General features: G+C 29.1%; 1 protein-coding gene across 1 annotated transcript in view; it reads left to right on the top strand.

Moving 5' to 3' along the window:
* The first annotated feature begins 3,082 nt into the window (after positions 1–3,082).
* The window catches only part of LOC123290467 (synapsin), a 178,138-nt gene continuing 155,985 nt past the window's right edge, over positions 3,083–25,235 (top strand). The window contains exons 1-5 of the mRNA XM_044870675.1: positions 3,083–3,116; positions 6,185–6,465; positions 7,006–7,776; positions 22,747–22,877; positions 22,957–23,168. Of these exons, the coding sequence (XP_044726610.1) occupies positions 3,083–3,116; positions 6,185–6,465; positions 7,006–7,776; positions 22,747–22,877; positions 22,957–23,168 (1,429 nt within the window). The remainder of the gene's footprint in view (positions 3,117–6,184; positions 6,466–7,005; positions 7,777–22,746; positions 22,878–22,956; positions 23,169–25,235) is intronic.

The raw sequence follows: 25,235 nt of genomic DNA, 5'->3' as shown, positions 1-25,235 counted from the left end.
TATAGTTTGCCTAGAAAATTTAAAAAAACACTCTTCATTGCACTACAAAGTAGATAATAATTTCAATTGTTATGTTAATACAAAGCGTGGTATGGTTTCTACATTCTTTGAATTAACTAGTTATACAGATATCGATCACCCCGCACTTTGAATTTAACATTATAATTAAAAGAATTATCTACATTTCTGCAATAAAAAGCATGTTTTTATACCATGCATATATGTAATATGCAAGAAAAGAAAGAAGAAAAAATATTGATGCTAAGCAAAAAATTTTGGTATAGGTGTTCATAAAATCACCTAATTAGTCGTATGTCGTCTGTCGTCTGTCCGTCTGTCATCACGATTACTCAAAAAAGAAAAGAGATATCAAGCTGAAATTTTTATAGCGTACTGAGGACGTTAAAAGTGAGGTCAAGTTCTAATATGATAGCCACTACAACATTTGGCAGTAGTTAATATTTCAAGATGATATTAAAGGAGGAAATTTAAGCTCGATTCTCATAGAAGTAAACTAACCTTGATTTCTAAGATTATTACATTGATAATTACAAATGATGTAAATATAAGCGTGTTAAAAAGGAACTTTGAATTCGTGAACAGACAAAATCCATATCAATATGATTCTTTTCCTCCAGGTTTTTTTATAGCAGACTCATGAGGATATACATGATTAATATGGATACGATAATTTTCACTTTTCGCTAATATATGTGGGAGACACTTGCTTAATTGATTTTGACAAGTGAAATTTACAAAATTTAAAAAACTCCCGACAATTTTTCGGGTACGGAAGCCTTAACTCGCCCTTGAAACATATACAAGTGCACTCTCCATAAAATTACTTTTTCCCTTAAACCATTTTGAAGATCGTCGCCAATTTTTAGATTTTTTCGGGCACGGAGACTCGCTCTTGAAACATAGCTAAAAACACTCTCCGTGAAATTACCTTTCAAAGGAAACCAAAAAACTAAAATCGGTTCATCAGGAGGCGCTACGATACAACAGATAGACACACACACATAGCGCTCAAACTTATAACACCTCTTTTTATTAATTCGGAGGATAAAAATAGAACACAGAACATCTATCCATATTAACAACTTGATTTTAGTTAGTGTATGGAGGTAATAAGACGTATAAAATAAGAGAAAAAAAAGTTGAAAAACATTTTTCATGGGTATACACCTCACTAGAGGGAGAATCAGGGTGTTAGAGCTTTCTTCTTATAAATGACATAGAATGATTGTTATGTATAATATATATGTTGCTATGTATTACAAGTAAATTCACAAGTAATTCTTACGTCAGTAAAATTTATATATGCGGATACAGGCTGTTTATTAAAGAAATAAAAAACATAGGAAATTATAAATTTACCATAACTTTTCTGGGTTTGATATCCGACAGTAAGATTTCATCGCTGTCGTAAAAAACTGTTTGTTTATCACGTCACCTATATGATTATTTTCATTGAATTTAAAAATAATGGATTTATACTTATTTTATCGATTTTGCTACTCATTGTATTTATTATTTACCTTACTTTGCATGTTATAAAACTTTAACTTAGAATATTAACGAAGTTAACAATTCGTCAGCCAATGATATCACGCGGAGTTTATTTAGCGATTTTGGTATGTATATATCATTAATGTTTAGTTGATTTACAAAACTAAAAATCGGTTAAAAATTTAGGCGTTTTAAATTAATGTTAATTGTTTTTATTATAGCTTTTTATTTTTACATTTTACAATCTTTTATTTAGTTTCACCTGCCTTGTTATCTGTCTGTAATCCAATCTTGCAAGTCCAATTTGATCCACTTCCCACCTTCCGATTGAGCTGAAATTTTAAGAAATGTAACTTTTCAAAGGACAAGCTTTTATTGTACTAAAAAGTAGAAAATAATTTTATCTATGAGTCACTCATACCCGACTATTTGTAAGAGCTTGAGGCGCTTAATATCAAGAATGAATCGAAAAATAATTAGGCATGTGGTGTAGACGAGGCGTTCCGATTAATTTTTGATATTTAAATTGAGCGCCTCAAGCATTGACAAATAGTCTGGTATGAGTAAAAAGTATTTTTTATTAAATTTTTTTTTTTGCACACTACGTAGAAATCAAGTCTTTTCTGATGAAGACATCTGAAACATACACAAATATCAGAATTATTAATTATGAACTTATAATGTTGCCTGACATAGTTCATGGGTCGTTCATTTCCTGAAATAATCACCAAAAGGAAAAAATAACAAAAAATTGTATTTTGTACAACAAAATCTCACACAATATGGTGCCCAAAAATAATTTTTTTCGAGTTTAGTATTGTTGTAAAAGGTCTTGCCAAAAATTATACTTCAAATAACCTTTTGTTTTCTTGAGCTGTATATTCAAAAAATAAACTTTTTCGAATATATTTTTAATATCTCTGTTGGTATATAATAAGTATGTGAATTTTTGTTTTAAATTTATGTTCTTCAAAACTTGAAGGTAATAGACATCAAAATAAGACAAGAAGTTCATTCAAACAATAGTCCAAAGGTTTTTTGAACATAAAATCATTGTAATCTCGTTATATGTCTGATACGAAACGGTATTCCAAAAATAATGAGTATAACACAAACCTCTGTATAAAACGACTCTCAAAGGAATCACTGTTTACAGTTTGTAGTTTACCCTATATGTTTATATATAGATTTTTTTTATGTTTTCTAATTTATATAAATTACTGAAAACACTTTCTATATAGAGCAAATAACATATGACATGATATAGCACATGGAGGAACACTGCTAACACACGGCATATATGTGTTAATTAAATAATCGTGTCATTTCTAAGCTTATAATATGGATTATTTCTATTTTTCCTAAAAAAATTCTATACTGTATTTTCTATAAGGGAGGCGTAGTACCTAGATTCAAAATTTACATTTATGTGTTTTTTAAGGCCATGCATTAAAATATCACAATGGAAATTTATACCACTCTAATTTCGCAACACCATGTTTTTTTGATAATTTAAATATGAAACTATTGTCGATAAAAACGTGTGAACCATACTACTAAATGTATGACAATGGTACAACATCATAATATACCTTGGTTTGGATGTTAATGTACCTAGAATCACCTCACCGACTGTACTTGCTGCTCTTTTTAACATGTAATCGTTCACACTAAGAAAAGCATCGTAGAATTTGTAAGATTTTGGAACATTGAAAACCGTACACATTTATCTTACAAACATCCACTACTCTGATCATCATCAACTATCTACAGCATCAGCAACAAATGGATTTTTTACGACTCGGTGTTTTGAGCCTTTTAATTCCCAATTCTCTAACGTTGATATAACACATATACAACTTACCATGTATAAATAATACACACAAGGTACATCATGTTGTAAGGTTCAAGGTACATCACTATGCGTAGTTAAAACTTTACCCCCTCAAAATCCAACGTTATGTTAGAAAAATTATTTTTTACCTTTTAGTTTCAACTATTTAGCTATTTACATAGTTTTTTAAACTATTGTTTATTAATATTATGGAATGTCATCTGCGCTTCCACCATCAAAGATTTTTTAGTGAATTCTGAAGATCCTGAATACGATATTCGGACAAACTTATTAAATTATTGTATTGTAATCGGTCCTTGATATGTGTGCGAAGTTTCAATATATATCAACGTTTTGAAATGGTTAAAATCACATTTAAAGAAATAGATCGGTGTTAAATTGTGTTCAAGGTTAATTAAATCTGTGTTAAATTGTGTTCAAGGTTAATTAAATTAGAAGATAAAGGACTAAGTCAAAAATATTAACTTACAGAGTTTTGCAGCTGAAAATATCAAAAATTGGCCGTAATTTAAATTACCATTGAATGACATCGCATTTAATTAATTTTTCTTTATGACTTTATCAGATATCACCAACTATTAAATCGTATTGAAATACATTCAAGACTTTGAATCGGAATAAGTTTTAGTCGGAAAAAATAGCTATATTTTTGTTTCAATTCTTTTATCGAATATGTTATGTAATATAATATTGTTTGGAAGTTATACCAGTTCAGAATCGGAAATAATTTTGTTTGCTGCTTCAAATTTTTACTCATTATATAAAATCATTGTATGCAATTAATTTTCGGCCATCAACATGTCATTAATTTAGAAATTAGTATACAAGTACGATTTTGTATATTTTTACTATTTCTTAAAAGTACATTATATTTGTAGTATTATAACCTTAAATGGATAGAGCAAAGTCGTGAGCTTAACAATTAAGCAATTTTGGTACTGAAACAATTCGATTATTTGGGTAATATTTCTTATTGAGCTAAAATATTATACTTGTATAGTACTTTTATGAAAAAATTTTCACAGACACACAAGTCTATAACGAGGTTACTGTACTGATTACTGCCTTTTTTTCATCTATTTCTTGGCTGAAAGAATATAAAAATATCAATAGGTTAAAGATTTATTTTTTTAATAAATATAAAAAATACAATATAAATTATGTTATTTTTACTTCTTGTTTATTTGCCAACCATGTTATATAAAAGAAAGTAAAAAATTTCATAGATTTAGTATTGTTTTTGGCACTAGAAATTTTGTGTACAAACTTTATTAAAATATTTATTTAGAACGAGAAAATTTATTTCTTATACAGATTTGCTCCCAAACGATATTATTGTCACTGTCTTATGTATATGTAAGTGAGTTCTAAACTTTAAGAAGAGGAAAATGTTGGGCATGAGGTCTGTGTAGGAAAGTGAGTCTAACTAGATTAGATTTCGGTCTAGTTAGATAAAATCTAGTTATATGAATGGCTGTGGAGAGGCTTACCATCCAAAATAAACAATAATTAAAATAACTCCACTATAATAATTATGTGATCCACCTTCCAAAACTTTGTAAATACAAATCATGCCTGCTAACTTAAAAACTTCAACTGCTCGAACTTGTTGACGTTCTAATTATTTATAGTATGAATGTCTTAAAGCTGAAAAAGCCGCTTTCATGTTGCCCGTACTATTTATATTTGTCTCTACATAGGAATAACAATATAACTGATTGGCTGATTAACTTACTGACATGAGAGTTTCTTTAACACTGTAGTTGAACACAAAGGAAAGATTTTTGGATATTTTACTCCGTAGGTGGTCAAGAACGGGATGAAAGTGATTAACACATTAAAAAAGAAAAATTGGGAAATCTCTTAAACCTTTCTTGTCACAACCTAGTTTCCCGGTAGCTGCTTAACGGCACTGGAAAGTACCTCTATTTTAAAGCCAAATTTTCCCTTAATATATTAAATTTTTTATCATTAAACTCTCAATGATACTTTCAAGTGTATTCTTTAGTAACTAAATTTTATTATTTTATCGAAGTTGATAACAGTACAGTGATTTTAATGTCATAAACGCGATTGAAAGTGTATTGTTTCAACTGCGACGAAATTCGGGTATTGGGCCACAGCCTGCAAAAAAATCCGGTTCTTTAGACAACCGCCAGGCAGGAAAGGGTTAAACGTATGTATATTTCATATATACATGGTATAATGATAAATCCAATAATTTACAAATTTATTCAATTGTAATTATTTATACAATCATTTAAAACAAATAATATAAATTAAATAGGTAGTCATAAAACTACATTGTATAAATCATATTTATTTAGCAATAACATATTACAGTAAATTTGGTGAATACATTTGTATCATTTAAATAAATTACTTGAGAATTAATTATTTAAAACGATTTGAATTATTTATAAAATATTATATCTAGATAATAATACCCTAAATCAAGAAGGTATGTTCAATGTTCAGTATGACACGGTATACCTACATATGAATTCGTATGAAATATTTTTACAATTTTCAGATAGAAAATTTTATTTTTAATTCTAGCTTTCTAGGATATTGACTTAGCTGTACAAAAACTCACAATAACTATCCAAAAAGCAGCCAGAGAATCCACCCCTGACATTAAAAGCCTTAAATCTAAAAGTTTACTCCCACAAAACGTTAGGCAGCTTATCTCAGAAAAGCGCAGATTAAGAAGAATCTGGCAGCAAACAAGATTTCCAAATGACAAAAACAGCTTCAACAAAGCGTCACAAAATTTAAAACGCTTACTTGAAAAACTAAAAGAAAATTGTATTCAAGACTATCTAGAAAACCTATCTCCAACAGAAGCGACGGATTACTCACTTTGGAAAGCTACAAAACGTTGCAACCAACCGCAACAAGCTCTTCCACCCTTAAGAAATCAAGATCGTTCATGGGCAAGGAGCAACAAAGAAAAAGCTGATCTTTTTGCTCAAGAATTGAAAGATACATTTTCCAACTCACAAGATGCACCCGACGAAGAAATTGATCAGTTCTTGAGTGCTCCTCTACAATTATCCCCACCAATAGAGGCTTTTTCTCTAAACGAAATAAGCGCGGTAATTAAAACACTAAACCCAAAAAAATCACCAGGTTTTGATCTTATAACAGCTAGAATTTTAAATGAGTTATCAAATAATGGGATAATCATGATTCGCAATATTTTCAATGCGATTTTGAGACTGGGCTATTTTCCATGTCCTTGGAAAATATCACAAATAATTTTAATTCCAAAACCAGGAAAGCCAATGAACGAAGTCAAATCATATCGACCTATCAGTTTATTACCAACACTATCTAAACTCTTTGAAAAATTATTTCTACAAAAATTAAAGATTATACTGAATGAGTCGCAGATCATACCAGACCACCAATTTGGGTTCCGTGAGAAACATTCAACTATAGAACAAGTGCATCGAATAGTTAACACAATAAACAAAAGCTTTCAAGAAAAAAAATATTGTACAGCTTCATTTCTTGACGTCAGCAAGGCGTTCGATAAAGTATGGCACCCTGGCTTACTTTACAAATTAAAACAACATCTTCCGAGTACATATTATTGTATTTTGAAATCTTATCTAGAAGATCGGCATTTTCAGGTCAAAGTTCAAGAAGAGTTATCTGACTTGTTTCCTATTCAATCTGGCGTACCACAGGGCAGCGTTCTGGGCCCAACTCTCTACTTGATATATACCGCGGACTTACCAGCCGACGGAAAGAATACCATAGCTACTTTTGCAGATGATACTGCAATATTATCCACAGACGTGGACCCAAATGTAGCTTCACAAAGACTACAAAATAGTATAAATAAAATACAAAACTGGTTACAAAAGTGGCGTATTCAAGTAAATGAACAAAAATCAGTTCAAGTAACATTTTCTTTAAGAAGGGAAACTTGTCCAGCTGTAAAAATGAACAATGTCAGTTTTCCACAGGCAAACGAAGTGAAATACTTGGGAATTCACTTAGACAGAAGGCTAACTTGGCGCAAACACATCTGGTCCAAGAGAAAACAATTAAATTTAAAATTTTCGAAACTTTACTGGCTGTTAGGTCATAAATCTAAGTTATCATTAGACAATAAAGTGCTAGTGTATAAAACAATTTTAAAACCTGTGTGGACTTATGGGATTCAAGTATGGGGAACTGCTAGCAACAGTAACATCGAAATTATTCAACGGTTTCAATCAAAAGTGTTACGAACAATTAGTGAATCTCCCTGGTACGTGCGTAATGACGACATTCACCGTAGTCTTGAAGTGCCCACAGTGCGCGAAGAAATTACGCGGTTCAGTGAAAGTTACTTAACTCGCCTTGAAAGGCACCCAAATGTTGAAGTAATCAATCTCTTAGACAATAGTGAAAGAGTAAATAGACTAAATAGACAAAGTGTTCTAGATTTAAGATTTAGATTTACGTAAATAGTTTTAATTATAGGTCACATACTATAAATTCGATTAGGTGACTATCACTGGGTAGTTGCCGTTCATGTTATCTATTCATCAGACCTATTTATAGTTCCTTTAGGAACTGATAATAGAATATTAGGATACCAAAAAAAAAAAAAAAAATTCTAGCTTTCGGAATTTATACCATAAGATTGAATTTAACATAAAAGAGACGATTGTATAGAGAAAAAATGGAAACTTGTGGTAGCTACATTTGAAATTAAGAAATAACGTATACCGTTAAGAATGTTATTTATACCATTTTAATTATTTTATTAAACATAGTCAGGTTATCTATTATTCTATATTGATTCAATATTAAAATAATATTATTGTTTTTATACCATGCATATATGTAATATGCAAGGTATACAGAGTTTAATCATAAGTTTGTAACGCTTAAAAATATTGATGCTATGAACAAAATTTTGGTCTAGGTGTTTATAGAATCATTTAACTAGTCCATTTTCGGTTGTCTGTCTGTCTGTCCGTTTGTCTGTCAACACGATAACTCAAAAACGAAAAAAAATATCAAACTGAAATGTTTACAGCGTACACAGGACGTAAAAAGTGAGGCCGAGTTCGGAAATGAGCAACATAGGTCAATTGTTGTCATACATCACTGTTTACCCGTGAGGCTGCAAATTGAGCGTAAATTGTATAGTATGTATTATATGGGAATATCAGTTATATATGTGTGACATGTATGTATGTATAATGTTATAAAGGAATCAACACTGTCTATGTATGGTATTTGAACAATTATCTCAGTCAATTGTTTGTTTTCACTTGTTTGTACTATATTTAATGTATTCTGACATGAGACAAGTAAAACATTTCGGTTAGCAAAATAGTAATATATAATACATTTGATAATGATTAATGATTCTAAAAGAATAGATGATTAGAATAGAATTTGTGACGGGGGTTTCTTAGGACAAATATGTTGAATCACAATTTTTATTACTTAGATAACCCAAAATACGCATCGTAAAGTTATGTTTAAGAATTGTTCCCACGGGGCCAAAGTAACCGAGTGTGAAGTTTTTCTCATTACTTTCTCTGGAATTGTCTACTCTGATAAACATACGATATCAAATATCTCCGAAAACAAGAAATGTAAGGAATGTAAAATTTTCTACAAAATTGGTTCCAATCAAAATTTTCTTATTTTTCACAAAAATAGAATAAAATGCGATTGAGCATAGCATATTAATTGTAACTAAAACTTTTTAACTCGACTGTTAAGTGGGGGTTTTGTTTTTCGCGCGTATCTTGTGTATATGTAAAGGTATGTATGTATATTTGTTTTTAAATTTCTTTATTACCTTACAAACGTCTTGATGGAGGTACCAATATATTTGTCTCAAAACCCAAGTGTTCTAACATAGATGTTGGAGAAAACAAAAAAAAAATCGCGAAATTTTGAAGCGAAATAGAAATGCGTTAAAAAATAAAATAACAAAACCTATCGAGTATGGTATGAAAATAAAGAAAATTAAAGGGGATTACAAAAATATATATATATGTTCAAATTTTATTCGGAATAATAAATTGGCTCTTAATTTTAAATATAGTTTATTAAGGGGGTTGTTTTAGTACTGAAATACTAAAAGTCCAAGTATTTCAGTAGTTCTTCCAGTAGTTATTCTAAAACTTCCCAGTAATAGGCCGACTGTTAAAGTGCTTTGTAAACTACTAAACTTGTTTCTTTCTTTTCAGAATTTATTTAACACAGTCGCTCTTTTTATTTTTTAAATTATTTATTTTATTTTACTTGTACTCACTTGAATAAATAATTAGGTATCTACATATACGTAAAAATTTCGATTATTTTTACAGCACGTATGAATAAGTTTAGATATTTTTTTTTCGTTTGAATAAGTTTCGATAGGATAGTAACGAATTAATCTGCACTATATGTGGATATACACCTATGCGTGTATTTAACAATACCTTTGTTGTGGAATACATATTTATAATCGATTAATATCAAATCAATTTTCTATAATGGTCATATAATAAACATAATGATTTGAAGTATCATTTAGGTTATTAAACATATTCAGGTTATCTATCATTCTATATTGATTTAATATTATAATAATATTATTGTTTTAATATAAAAAAATTCGAATGACAAAGTGGTTGTTGTTGGGTTATAGTTAACTATTCACGGTAATCCATAAATTGTCGCATAAGGCACTTAGTTTTAAAAAAATTACGTATTATTTTTCAAGAAAATAAATACAGGTGATGAATTTTACTAACCAAAAAGTATTAAAGTTTTGAAAAGTAAACATATATTTTAGATATTGGCCAATTTTATTGAATTATTTGATTACAAATCTGTGTCAATTTACACGTAAAAACGTAAATACACGTTATGTAAAATTAAAAATTTAAAATGCATTATCTTTACAGGAATGAAACTTTGTTATCCTTGGATCTTTAAGGCTCTGCCACTGCCACTGCTCGAATAGTACCGCTCCAATATACCTATTCTAAGACTCTAAGTATTATCATGATAATCTGAAATTCATCTTGAACCGAATCACGGGTCTCCTTCAATTTGTAAAGGGTGGTTAAATAATCCTTACAATTAAAAAAAATTATAGAAGGTTTACATATTATTTTACAAATTAAAATTCCTAAAATATCGATTCATACAAAATGTTTCTTATTTTTGTACACTAAAAGTATACAATTGCCCTTTACAAATAAGATAATATCGTGGGTGATACGTGCGGTGAGTCGGACAGAACAAACATTGAACTTTTTTCCATATTACAAATATTCTTGAATTGCTGATTTCTACGACAATACTTTGAGTATTAGAGGCTTCAAGTTCACGTCTTTATTCTCAAAATGAGCTGTGAGAAGAAGTATTTAAATCGAAAGAAATCATCTATCAAGTAATACTTCGATTTTGAAATTAAGCGTTTCACTGATTTTCAAAACGCGCAATTATTGCGAAACATGTAGTAGAAAAAGCTTTTTTTCTTTTATAATATCATTCATAACAGTTCAACTAACTACAATAAGCTTAATATAAACAATATTTGAATTAAAAGATGAAGAAACACCTTTGCCAAAATAAATAAATAACTTACATGTGTTACTAAGTGTTTTTACCACAGACATAATACAGATAAAGAACGCCAGGGATCTGCTAGCCTGTTAGTGAGAGAATACTAACGGTGAGTTCATCTGTGTCCTTCTAATAATCATTCATTCTTCTCTCTCGCTAGGCATATCTTAAGTTTTGGCCCCTGGCAAAACAGTTTTTGAGGACACAATTACGAAAGTTACAAAGTAACTATTTATATATTAATTAAGAATTAGAGTTTTTTAGAATTAAAAATTTGGTGAAATCCTTGCAAATCATGAAATTCCTTAGGCACTAGAAAATGACTTGTATCAATTGCAGATAGTGTCATTTTGTTTTCAACAACTTAATTTTGTGTTCTCTTTCGTTTAATATATACGGTAGAAAAATAATCGTTGAAAAAAACGAAAATCGCTGAAAAATACAGATAAACACTAATTTTTACTTACTACCAAACTTTAGGAACTATTTTATTTATAGGAACTTTGCTTCATTATTGGTCCAATTCAATATAGAATTCGAAGAGCATACTTAAATTTCAATTTTATTATTAAAACCAGAAAGTACCAGAAACAAGTGACCTATTTTAAAAATAGGAACACATTTTATCATAAAGAATTACAATAAATATCTATTCAAGACAAGAAACATGACACATATCATCTAATAATATAATAAGAATAATAGAGTTTTATTTACGATTGTTAGTTATTGACACAGATATTTTATGGACACCATCAAGTTATTACAATTGATTTGTCTAAATATGTGTCATTTCGAGACATTTTTGTCTAACAATAGAATAGAATACAGTGTAGGTCAGAGTAGTGGGTAATTTTGAAAAAGTTTTGAAAAACATCCCATAAATTTTTCGAGATTATTCTTTTATCCCTTTAAACCATTTCAAAAAGCTTTTAAAATTATATTCATTATATATATTTCTTATGTGTAAATGTTAGTCACTGTACTCCTCCTAAGCGGATGAACTGAATTTGTAGATATTTTGAGTGTGCGTGTTCTAGTGGATTCGATGATGGTTTAGATTCACAATTCGGTTAACTACAACTGTTTTTGAATTCTGCGCCAAAAAAATTAAATTTCATTAAATGGTGGGAGCGCACAAAAATAATATATTTCATTACTATTATTATTATTTATTTAATTTATTATTATTCAGGTATTGTGAATAGGTATTTATTAGAGCTTTTTCGAGGGCAGCGATCTCCACTGCTGAAGGGACCAGCCAGGCAGAAGGCCAGGCCAAAGGCCGAAAGCCAGGCCAAAGGCCGAAATTCAGGGCGTGGATGGGAGTAAAATTTGGGTTCATTTATTTCTCATGGGATGAGATTTAGCGGGATGGGTTTAGCGGGCAGGCTAAGAATATGTATTCATGAATTGTAGTTACGTATCCAAAGGACAACCTCTGTAGGTGAGCTAGTTGTTTTATAAATAACTTGTGTTGTTAGGTTAATTATAAAATGTAATTTTACTAAATTATGTTTATTTCATAAATTTAATCTTATTTTTAATATCATTTAACGCTAAGATGACGTACTCTTGGTCATAGAAATTCTTAAGTGATGTATTAAAGCAATTCATCACGTATCGTTTCATTTTCAGTGGCATTTGAAGACCTCTTTCTGAATCCACACGTTGAGTACTTCGAAATCGTTTTAATAAAATGCTTTATCAGAGTAACAGCGATGAATTACAGTACCCATTATTTAAAATCATAATCAATTTTTTTCAAAACTTCATGTTTTTAAATGATTTTGTATGAAGTTTAAGATGATAAAACGGAAAATTTATCCTTTTTTTAAAGTCGCACATTTCTCTGCCATACCATACTCTCTAGAATATCCTATGGCGCCACACTTGTACCGCCATGTATGTAGATGTAAGTACCTGACATAAACATATTCGAGGAACAAAATTTTAATTCTAAATTTTATTATTTCTTTTATTATTGGGCATAAAATGGCTTTTCTTCTAAACGAGATTTTTAGTAGGAAAAGTTTACTACAGTTTTTTAATATTTTTATGATAGTCATGAAATAAATTAAGTACTTGGAATTGTACTCGGTGTACTCAGTGTGATTCTCTAAAAGAGTGAGAACAAATTATCTTTATGAATAACATATTTACTTGTTTTTAATCATACACTTTGAGTGGTGCTTTAAAATATTAAAAATATTAAAAAAATCACAAGAATATACACAATTAAAAAAATTATAAATTCAAAGAAAACAAAACTTAAATTACAAAAAAAAAAAAAAGAGAAAATTGTAGCTTGAAGCACATTGTGCCGAATACTATTTCTGGTAAAATTTTTAATAATCTCATCTTGGGCACAAAATCGAATAACCTATTTAGATGCTCCTGATTTTCGAGTGTAAGCACAATCATTATGTCTACATTAAAGTAATAACCGAAGAACAAATTATCTAAAATTAAAGCAAAATAGTATCAATAATAATCGAGAACCGCCACAAAGAGATATCTAAAGCACAGTCTAGGCCATTGAAGATAGTTACAAAAACAAGAACTAGTTTTGTGAAAGAAACTTCAAATCAAATTTAAAAAACTTGTACAACCGATTTCAATCTGCACAAGTCAATTTAATCCCTTCCAGACTAATATTAATATAATTAAAAATAAGGCGTCTTTTAGTTACAGGTGCCTTTTTTCTAAGAAACGCTAAAAATTCCTTATATAACTACAGATATTTTCCTATTTTTTGACCATCCTAGACTGAATGTTTTCCATTAACAAATCAGATACTTGTTTTCTATACGGAAATAAATTTCTTTGAAAAAATTTTTATACAACTTATATCACCAGTCTTACCTTATTGATTGTAATAATAATAATTACATGAGTATTCACGATAATAAAATCTTATAAAACAATACCTAACTCCCCAGGATTCCAGAATAATTCCCGTAAATTAATTAAGTACGCAAACTATTAAACTTTATTAATTATTTATTATGGAATGGAATATATATTTCTCTAACTGAAAATTTTTTAATTTAGAATATAGAGGTGGCTGTTATTTTAATCTAAATTCAAGTGAGTTATTGAGAAATAAATTGAAAGCATTTTTTAATAGATTATAAGAAAATTTATCGAATCATACAAAAATTAAGTTTGTTAATTTTTGGTCATTATTGCCCAAAGAAGTAAATCATGCAAATTGAACGAATCTAAAAAAACAATAATTTTAACTACATTATATTATCGTTATTTTTTTACTTTTTATTGCACATTAATTTGTTTTGGAAAAGTTTTTCTTTTGAAGTCGGTTTTCTTTTTGTTAAAAGTTGTACGCTAACTAATTTGCCTCTAAAAAAGAACATCGAAATCGATTGGCGTGGTATTGAGTTATTCGTCCTCTTGTCGTGCATACTTAATGCAAATTTAAGACTTTTATGGTTTTCTCAGAGATGCCGTTATCAGAACTGGACCAAAATAAAATGGGACCACACGGGAAGCACCAGCTTTCAAATAGTAAAGAATCATCAAAATTGGTTCACCCAGTCAAAAGTTCTGGAGTACCACACATAAAAAAAAAATACAGTCGAATTGATAACCTCCTCCTTTTTTGTTTGAAGTCGGTTAGAAAGCAGATTAAACTGTGCAATTTGAAAAAAAAAACTCGATATTGCTGAATAGAAAACAAACATTTACATCAAATAATATCATTTATATATTTTTTGCAATTAATTGTATTATTAAATAGAATGACAATGACTAATTTATTTACATACTATAATATTCTGGTAATTCCATGGAACAATGAATCAAAAATAACACAAGATACTGGCGTGCTATACACATGCAATCTTATAAAGCGGATGATTCAAAAATCACTTATTTGCTTATGCTTGAAGTATTTATCCAGTAATTAAGTCAATATTTTTTTAGAATGTAATGATTTTAGGACTCAATTTTAGGATTTCTATAAAATTAGTAAAAATTTCTTATCACATTCATTGTTATTAAGTTTCACATGGCACTAGTCCCGACGTTAAGGAATAGAAGAACCTTAATGAATAGTGAAGTACTTATTATAAGATGAAAAAAGTCGCAGTACATTTTCCGTATACGCCACAGTCATATTAGCGAGCCACGAGCTACTAAACAAATATAGATAAATAGATGTTTACTCAAGCTTAATGAAGTTAACTCTACTAAGGTGGGTGAATATAGGCTTAGGACAGGATAGTTGTATATAATATATCCTTTTTTGGATAGCACGCAATAGAAAAACCTGAAGAAATGTGGCTCTGACTTATAATAATATAATTATTATAGGTTAGACTTTAAAAAATGCACTTGGTCACAAAATAATTTGGAAACAAAAAAATTTCTAGGCAACAAGAAGAGTCCACCCCGCTACCGAAAATATACTTATATAAAGTGTCCAACGGGACTTAAAGAACACTTATACGAAGTCTTGTAAAGCCTGAAGCCTATGTTATAAACAGCACTTTTAGCCATTAAGTGGCGCTTGATTGATTTTGTAAAGTGAAAATGAAAACTTGTATACTGGTTTGGAGATTTCTATTGGATTAAAAAAAAAAAGGTTGTTAATACATGTAAATGAGAACTAACATTAAGGATGTAAAACAAATTTGGCTAAGACTAAGTGTGCAACACAAACGCTACGGGTTTTAGACCTTGGTTTTGCTTTTGTTTATTTTTCTACAGTCGCTTACTTTAATCGAAAAGTTCAATCTTTTTTGCATAATGAGTGAAACCAATCTTTTTCGTATGTTTTTAAACTGATATGACAAAAACATAATGAATAATGGCATTAATTTAGAGTTTTGTTGGCTCACATCTTCGGTTTCGTCTTAAATATTGTACATCAGTTTGAAATCACCTTGATATTTTTGGGCCAACTTCACATTATTATGTTCGAAAGGAAGCTAGTGACAATCTATCGAATCCATTATTAATATGTTAGTCAATAAATAATACGACTAGAAAAATATTTACAATGTGGCATATTCATTATTTACAAAGAAAATTTGTTGACACACACGGGAAATTTTTTATTTACGTTTATAGAAAAATTATCAATATATGTTCGGTAGTTCCGTATACAATTTGTAAAAAAATGAAGGTAGAATAGATCTGTTCTTATTTGTTTATTTTGTTTGTATCTATTCAGTGCTTGTAGAATCGTTTTTAGCTTTGCTCATGGAAAAACTTAAAATAATTTCTATATGGTTTCATTATTAAGTTGAGTTTCTACACAATAATTTCAATCATTTAATTTTAACTAATAATATTTTATATCTATAAACAATATCATGATTTAATAATGTGGCTAATATTATTATATTTATGATACAATTGTGCTATTCTCGCTTCTCAGTTCTGTGTATAACGATTAATTATTAGATACCATGCCAATAATTAATATTAAAGTGATATAAAATTTCACATTTTTGTATTAGACATTCGAAAGTCTCACGCCAGAAAGATATACTCGCCAATTTTCCAATTTAACCGGTGCATATTCCAAATGTTCAAAAGTACATCGTGTCAATTTTTAGGGGTTTAGCTAAAACATTTACAAAGATGTAGAATGTTAATCTTGGGGTACAGTATACTACACCAATTTTTCGTGCAAAAGGACGTATGTATAATTTTATGAAACTGATGGTATAATCGTTCTTTTAGAATAAAGCAAAGTGCTTACAAGCGGAAACAGTAACGAAATAGAAGAGCGGACTTGAGTAATAGTCTATTAACCAATAAACTATTCAAACATTAATAAGGCAATAAATAAATAAATAAATGTTCATCTACTCGATTAGAAATTTTGGTTAGGCTTGAATGAGGCATTAAGAATTTCCCGTTTGGTACGAATAAGGTAGACACATAGGACCAAACGTAGCGCACGTACATCTCCCCGCCTAAATAGGAATGCCTAAGCCACACTTATATGAGCGCAAACCTTAATAATATTAATTGTAAAAAAGTTCAATCATCCTAAATATTTCTGTAAATATAACTTTCAAATTTCTACATGTAGCCTTCGTCAATTTTTTCCAACACATCCTGATATTATTACGCAAGGATTGGCGCAAATCCGAGATCGTTATCGCAGACATACATCAAGTTAAAACTGGTGTTAATACATTGCCTTTGACTATTTAATAAGTAGAAATTGAAGCAAACATCCACTTTGTTCAATTTATACACCGTCTCTGTTAATTTAAAATAATATAATAATTGCAGGAGTTTTTGGGCGTTTGCAGGATATCTTCGTAACAGCACACTTTAGACCAAAAATGGTAATAACCTTGATTGTAGATGTTAAATTTCCAATCTTTTTTATAACAAAATTTTTTTGTAGCACTAACTATTTATGGCTTATACGACTATGACGATTTACGTATTGGCTATTTGTCCGGTATCTCTTCTAATATTTGCTTAAAAAATAAAATGCTAGTAACCTAACTTATAAATCTACAAATTTCTTCAAAGGTTTAAAGTAAAAGTTGTTGATTTGTAGGTTAAAAAGTTACGTTATTAGCATTTTATTGTTTAAACAATTAATAGAAGAAATATCGATCAAAAAGTCAAGAAATAAACCGTAATAGTGGTATAAGTCGTAAACGGTTAGTGATATAAAAAACATTATTAAACAACAATGATAGGAAATTTAATTATATACACCAAAGATAAATACCATTTTTGGTCTAAAGTTCACGATTACGGAGATATCGGTTTTTCTCAAAATGACTTTCGCCCTCTTTTTTTAAAGATTTTTTGCATTTACATTCAGTATGTGATACTAAACCTATTTAAATGAAATAATAACTCCTGTAATTTAATGCAGAAAAAAAATCTTTGTTGACCTTGGTATAAACTGCAGTAATTCAGTCATATGCAAAAATTTTTTTTACGTTTAGTTTATAAGATAATTAATTTAAAAAAATTATAAATACTAACATATGAAAAGTATCTTCAAATCACTTTCAGTTAACCACACCATTGCCATTATTTCCGAAACTATGAGTACGAACCTAAAAATACTTTTAGTAAAACAAATTGTTAAATAAATATTGAATAAAAAATTTGTTTAGGGTAGAAGAAAATATATCGCATACATTCACCAAGAGAAAAAACCTTTCGAACAGTTTGATTATTTTTATACTTGCCTGCAGCTCTTCAGTACAAATTGAACATCATTTTAAGAATGTAGGTTTTTCCGATATGTCTGCAAGGCGTATTATTGAAACATATTATACAATACTTTTATGTAATTTGTAAAAATTATGTTTACATTAAAAAAAATTTTATTTTAGCTATTATTTTTAGGGAATTGAAATTTATTTTTTTTTTATTTACAACCAATATATTGATTTGCGAAAGTTTTACTATAGAAAAATGATAAAGAAACATTACGTGATTTATTGATTGAACCACTAAAAAAATGAGTAAAAATTATCTTGAGACTTTTAAGTTGTAAAAATTGAAGTCGTTGTTTTCTATTTACTTCTACGTTGCAATTTTTACTTACCTAAATTTTAATAAATAAATACTGAGCTTAATACGAATCGTTTTCCAAAGCTTCCAACATATTAATTTTATTATTATTTATACCTATATATAATCATTATCATCCGATTTACACCTTCTGCAACTTTTAATCCTCTATCTCACCTGAGCACTCACCAACTTTTAATCCTCTATCTCACTGAGAAGTCCTTTAATTTTCCAATATTGGAAAATTAAAGGAAAAATTTCTTAAATTAAAAAAATTTGAAAATTCTATTAGTTTTACCAGCAGTCCTAAAGCCATTAAACTTTATTTTATCGTGTCGTAATCAATATGCCTTGTGCAAATTATATCTTTAGGATTACATATTTGTATGTCTGGCTCGTAATATTTAGCAGATAATGAAAATCGATTAAACATTTAATATTAGATAAAAGTTGTCGAAAAAAACAATAAAACAAAAAACTATATTTTGTCAAATTATAATTGTACTTGTATAAAACTTGAAATGCTATAAAAATAATAGCAAAACTATAAAGAAATCCACTTCTATTTATGATTTGGTTCATATGTTATTATTCGATTTAGTTTTAAAAACGTGGATATAAGTTTTATTAAAAATACAACTAAATAATAACAGAAATATAAAAATATAAAATTGAGACAATAAAATTAATAAAAAAAAAACTCATATGATATCATTTCATATTACATGTACAAAAATTTTTAGTAAAGAATCGTTAGTGTTTATAGTCCAGGGAGTTTATAAATGACCCAATAATAAAGCTATAAAGCATGCTATGGAGAAGCCATTTGGTCGAGTATAAGACAATATTCTAAGAAAGATTGCGTTTTTTTGCATTTTTCCAGCTGGTGCAGACTATGACCTAAAACAATCGGAAACAGTTGAAAAAACAAATTAAAAAAAAAAAAACCCATTTAAAAAAAAGTTTTTATCTAAATTTTTTATCTAAAAAAAAAGTTAAGCGAGAAAGTTGTAGAGAATAAAAAATCATATCGAATAAGACTTGTGGGATACGATTTCGATATATTTTTATTATAATTATATGTAATTAACACAAAAAAACCTCTGCCGATTAGAAAACGTTAACCTCTGCCGATTAGACTTTTTTTTTGCCACTTTTAAGAGCGAATGTTCGGTGTATTATTTTTATCGGCCTTGGAATGAACTGGGTCCTTTAGATATTCGATCTAGCACGTAGCCAGCAATAGAATGTCTGTATGTTTTATGTATATGATATACAACAGATTCCCCCTGCTCATATAAGCGATATAAGCTTCATATTTTTCTTATGAAAAACAATTTTAGTTTCAAATTTTTATGTTCTGCATGTCACATTTAAGATGAAGATACCCTCATATTTTCGTTATTTATAGGAATATCGATTTAAAATTTTTCACACTAATACAGGGTGATGGATCACACAAGTTCATAAAATTAGAAAATAAACTTATTATTAAGTAATTCCAATAAATAACGTTAATAAGTTATTCCTATAAATAACGAAAATATGATAATGTCTTCATCTTAAATGCGAAACACTGTATATAAGTCTCTCAAATTATTAAACGTTCTTGTAGCTATAACCTTGTGAGGTTAAGCTTAGATTTTAAGGAAGTAGGTGCTGTAAAAAAAGCCCGAATATACCGGGAGTGAAAAATCTCAAGTTTTACAAAAGCCGCTCGCTTTCCGTAAATACGATCGAGAAGGCCGTACGTTCGACTAGGGGTTAAAGAAAAGTGATATTAAAAAAAAATTCATTTGATTTTATTTTGCAATGCATAATTATTCTTTAAGAAAATTCTAGGTTTTAAATTTTAAACAAATTATCTTTTTTAAATTTCATTAGGAATGCCTCTATCCTCGTATGATTTAGGTATAAGATATATTTTAGTGCTAATATTGCTACTGAATAGAAAACAGAAGCAATATTTTTAAGTATAGAATAATACATAATACCTACGGCGTCGTATATTGTTTGTAACCATAGGCAACGTGAACAACTTGCTTCTATTATTTTCTACTATACATATTGGTATAAAGAAATAATATATAAAGCAATAAAATAAAGTACATATTTTAACTTGACATACAAAAAAATAAACGGTTAAGCATGTATACTTTAAAATATTATAAAATAGAGATACGTTATGGCTTAACAGATTTTCTGTAGAAGTACTGATCTCACACTTTTCGATTTTAAAGTATTATGATTAACACTTTTTGGAGAAATCCGTGAATAATGTTTAGTTTATTCGAAAGAGTCTAGGTGAAGGCGTAATGGATAATAAAGCTACGGCCAAATACGACTACGAGCATCCCACAACATCGAATATTTGCAAGAATTGATTCTAGCAAATCTTTGATGTTGTGTGATGTTCGAAAATAACATCGAATTGCGTCGTTATATACTGTTTGCTACTTGCCAATCTTCTTTGTTGTGTGATGGTCACCTTCGTGCCTTAAAGTGATCCCCAAGTAATCCCAAGAGTACAACCAAGACTGTAAATTTCCATCTTTATTTAATGATCTTAGTGTTATGAGTTTGGCATCTTTGTCTTATTCATTTGTCTTTGGTGTTGTAAATGTTGTTTAGTTTTCACTCCATGTGTGTTGGAAGAAAATCAAAGTACAGCATAAAGTATAAAAGGCAGTGATGGCAATTTATAGAAATATCATAGCCAATATGTGAGAGAAACGCTAAGCACATGCTTCAGTGTGTTAGATAAAAACAATCAAATTAGTCTTATTTTGGCCTTAGTGTTCATCGCTAGTCAGCTTAATACTATGGAATAAATTAATTGTGGTGCTTCTCAAGTTATAACGGACCATAAAAATGTATTTTATATGCGAAAAATAAAAATAAAGTATATATCATTGAAGCTGGTGAAGAAATATAAGAAAAAGAAAAATAATAGATAATACGATTATTACAACGCCTTTCCAGTTTTTACTCTCAATAAAAAGAAGAAGTAGTACTGGGGCAACAAGTAATAATATATAATAATGTTTCTTGTTCTTATTATATTATATAAAAAGATTTTGATTTTTCTTTCATATAAAATATTTTTCAAATGAAAATATTACACACTTATATAATGATTATTTATTATATTTATGTACATGCAAATCATAGATTAAATCTTATATTGTGGAAAATTCGTATATATTTCCACATTCATTTTAAATATAGATGCTTGCACTTAAAAAAGGTCAAGTATACGTATGCATTTCAATTACCTAATTATTAAAGAAGTGTGCGATTATGAAAACGAAGAAAATATAAAGTCCATCAACTGTTCTTAATTATAATAAGTATTTGAGAAAATTATATTAATTGAATTATTAAGTAAACTGTAAATTATATTTTTTATTAAATAAAGTAATTAAACGAAATTGGCAATGGGTAGTTAAAATACTGTGGACTGTGATGAATAAAGTATCGGGAAAAGTATGTACGCCGTTCAAAAAATAACTCCAGTAAGATGACATTGAATTATTCGAACGTAATTTAATGCATTAAACTTTGGTTATTAGAAATATAATTACTACATTTAGTTAAAAATACAATGTATAACACACTTGAAAATAAAATTTATGTTATTTTCTTAAATGGATGAGCTTACAGCGTTTTCAAAATCACAAAGTTCTCTTCGCCATTCTGTATAGACACTGTTTCTACAAATATGCAGTGCGTTGAAAATGGAGTCGAAAATGTATCGTGATGAACGTTTCTAAAAGAAGAACAAAAATTATAGTTAAAAAAACAAAGATAACTGACTTTTTTTGAAATAAGTACCAAAAAATAAAAACCATTTTTAAAAACGTGATAAAATTAACCAAGGAGCTAAATTTGCTCACAAGGTTACATTCCTGGTGAGAGAATCGAGGAGCGGGAAAAAGCGGTGTTTCTATAGCACAAAAAATACACTGTAAGACCACAGTGATGATTACATACAGATGCACCAACGATTATAACTTATTATAACTTATATAAGTATAACTATAAAATAAATCATTAAAAAAAATTTTAATTATACTAATTTTTTTCTCTCTTTTGTTTCAGATATTCTCCATTGGAATAACATAAAACTACCCGCATTTACATTTAATTACAACACAAATTTTCATTAATTTTCATAAAACACAAATCATTTCCAATCGTTTCAATCAATAGTTATTTAGAAAAGTACAGTGTATACAATCAGGGTGTGGGTAAAAAACTCCACATAGTAGCGTTCATTCAAAATTACCGCGAACGGTTGTAATAAATATTGTGGACCCGCTAGTGGTTCATCCGGCCCCACAATTTCGTTCTCAAGTTTTCGCCAATCATTCACATCAAATGTCAATTACCTGAAACGACGGTAAGATATATTTTGGATTTTTTATGGTTTGTAATGGCTAATATATTATTTTTGGCGTATCTTCTTCTTATCAATATAGTTCTCTTTCAAGATTCAGCTCCGGGGATTTATCCTCGGAGTGTGACGATGGTGATCAAGTAATTGATCCATATGGACAGCCACCGTCACAGCCACCGCCACCTTTGCCACCAGGAAAACCATCAACAGGAGGACCAATACAAACACAACCACAACCACCCTCATCTAATCCACCTAATGCGCCTATAACAAGTCAGCCGCCACCTGGAAGTGGTAAGTACCTAATCAGGTTCATAAGTCACAACGGTTTGGATCAATTTTTTTTAGTACTTCATCAACTTTGAATATTATTAAGTAAAATTATCTATTATGTAAAAATCTCCACACTTTCGATGTTATTTTTTGTATTATGTAAAAGCTCCACAGTAAACAAATTCTCAAAAATCAAGGCACCATTTGGCATCGAGTTTGAGAAGTTGACATAGACACCATGCCCCTCAGAACAAACGACCATCCCAGAACAAAAATTTTCTTGATTAATTATTTCGCATTTGCACTAAGTATTTTTTTGACCCAATCGCGGTTTTCGAGCAAAATAGATCTATACCAAAATTCGTTTCAAATAATGTGGTACATTCGAAAAAACATATTCACCAATTAACCTTTCTTTTGTCTTTTTCCCTTATAATTTTTGATTGCAATAAATTTTTATGGCAAATTTTGTTTAGGCTACGGTTTCTAAAACGAGTTTTAATACATATTTTTGTTTAAACTTTTACCTAATCTTTTAATCTCATAAAAACTATTAGACGAGATTGATATGATATTAGAATAAATAAATCTACCCTGTTAAAAAGATCGAGAGGTTTAGTGGGGCACTCGATAGGAACTATATTCCTTTCGTACCTTGGTACATTATAAATGTAGCACTTACTTTCTTTATTTACAAGATATTTTTCTGAAAATTTAAAGTATTTTTCTTTAAAGAATTTAATTTTATTTTTAGTTTTTACTGTATGAAATTAAATTGTAGTATTAGTTAAAAAAAACATACTTCTGATTTAGTCAACCCAATATGTGAGTACATAAAAATTCCGTTGTACTTACTTTAGATTATCTCTGTTTTCTTTAACCTCGGATAATTTTCTCAACTCAATTTTTTTAAATGATAAAACAAAAAATACAAATTGACAGTTATAAAAAGATTTTTGCATTTTATCAAAATTCCTGACAACCTGAATTGATTGAAAAAGTTTTAGTATCCTAAGTAACTTAGATGTCGGCTTTTGGTGTCTGTTGCAATTTTTTGGGTTTTAATTTCCAACCAGCAAAAAAATATAATGTGATAAGGAACATAGTTCCAAAAATTTTCATTTAGAAGCGTCTACAAAACATGTATTTAAATTAGGTCGATTTAAAAAAAAAATTAGCTCCCTGTTGTTCGTATTTCTCTAACGATAGTGTCTTTGTCCCAAGTTAAAAAAAAAAGAAAGTATATTCTCTTGTATTCTTTGAAATATAAAACTATCCTAGTTGAAAAGAAACAAGTAAGTGAAAACTTTTTCTTTCACAGGATTGCTTGGGGGATTCAGAAATAAAAAGCTTTTTTTTTAAAGTAATTTGTGTTAATTAGAATGTCTATTTGTATTTGCAAGGTACTTGCTAGTTAGCACTCCAGGGAATGACACTTAAATGTATTAGGATGTTTGTACACACACTACACTGACAGTAATTAATTAATTATTCAAAATGTGACTGCTATATGGGGTGTCTTTTATTTTGGTAGCGGAGCTGGTGATAGTTTTTATGTCATCATTTGAACAAGATTTATAACACATTTTATCGATGGTACTGACCCAATACATGAGGAAGTTATTGGTCTTCCAAACCGTAGGCGTTGCAAAGTCCCATCGTAGGGCCCGAAATGTCGTACAAAAATTTTTAAATGTACAATTTGACCAAAAATGAAACTTATTGTGTTAGACATTGCAAATATAATTTTAAAATGTTGGTGTTATAAGTAAACGGAAAATCATCTTCTTCCATAAAATTACAGTTGCAGACATCGTTTTCCAACAGCTTCAAGTCTTCCCAGGGGTTAGACCTTGCAAAATAAATTATGCTAATGCTGAAAGATCCAAAGACACAATATACCCATCGTTATATAAATATTTTAAAACAAGAAAAATACCGGAAAAAGCAATTGATCCAAAAATTAGTCGAATTTAATTATTTTTCCAGTATTTTTCTGGTTTTTAAATATTTATATAACATAACGATGGTATTTTGAGCCTATGGATCTTTAAGCATTGACATAATTTATTCTTAAAAGAAGACATC

This window comes from Chrysoperla carnea, chromosome 1 (assembly GCF_905475395.1).
Source record: "Chrysoperla carnea chromosome 1, inChrCarn1.1, whole genome shotgun sequence".
NCBI classification, from domain to species: Eukaryota; Metazoa; Arthropoda; class Insecta; order Neuroptera; family Chrysopidae; genus Chrysoperla; species Chrysoperla carnea.
The sequence above is the reverse complement of the archived record's forward strand: the minus strand, read 5'-3'. Positions and strand labels throughout refer to the sequence as shown.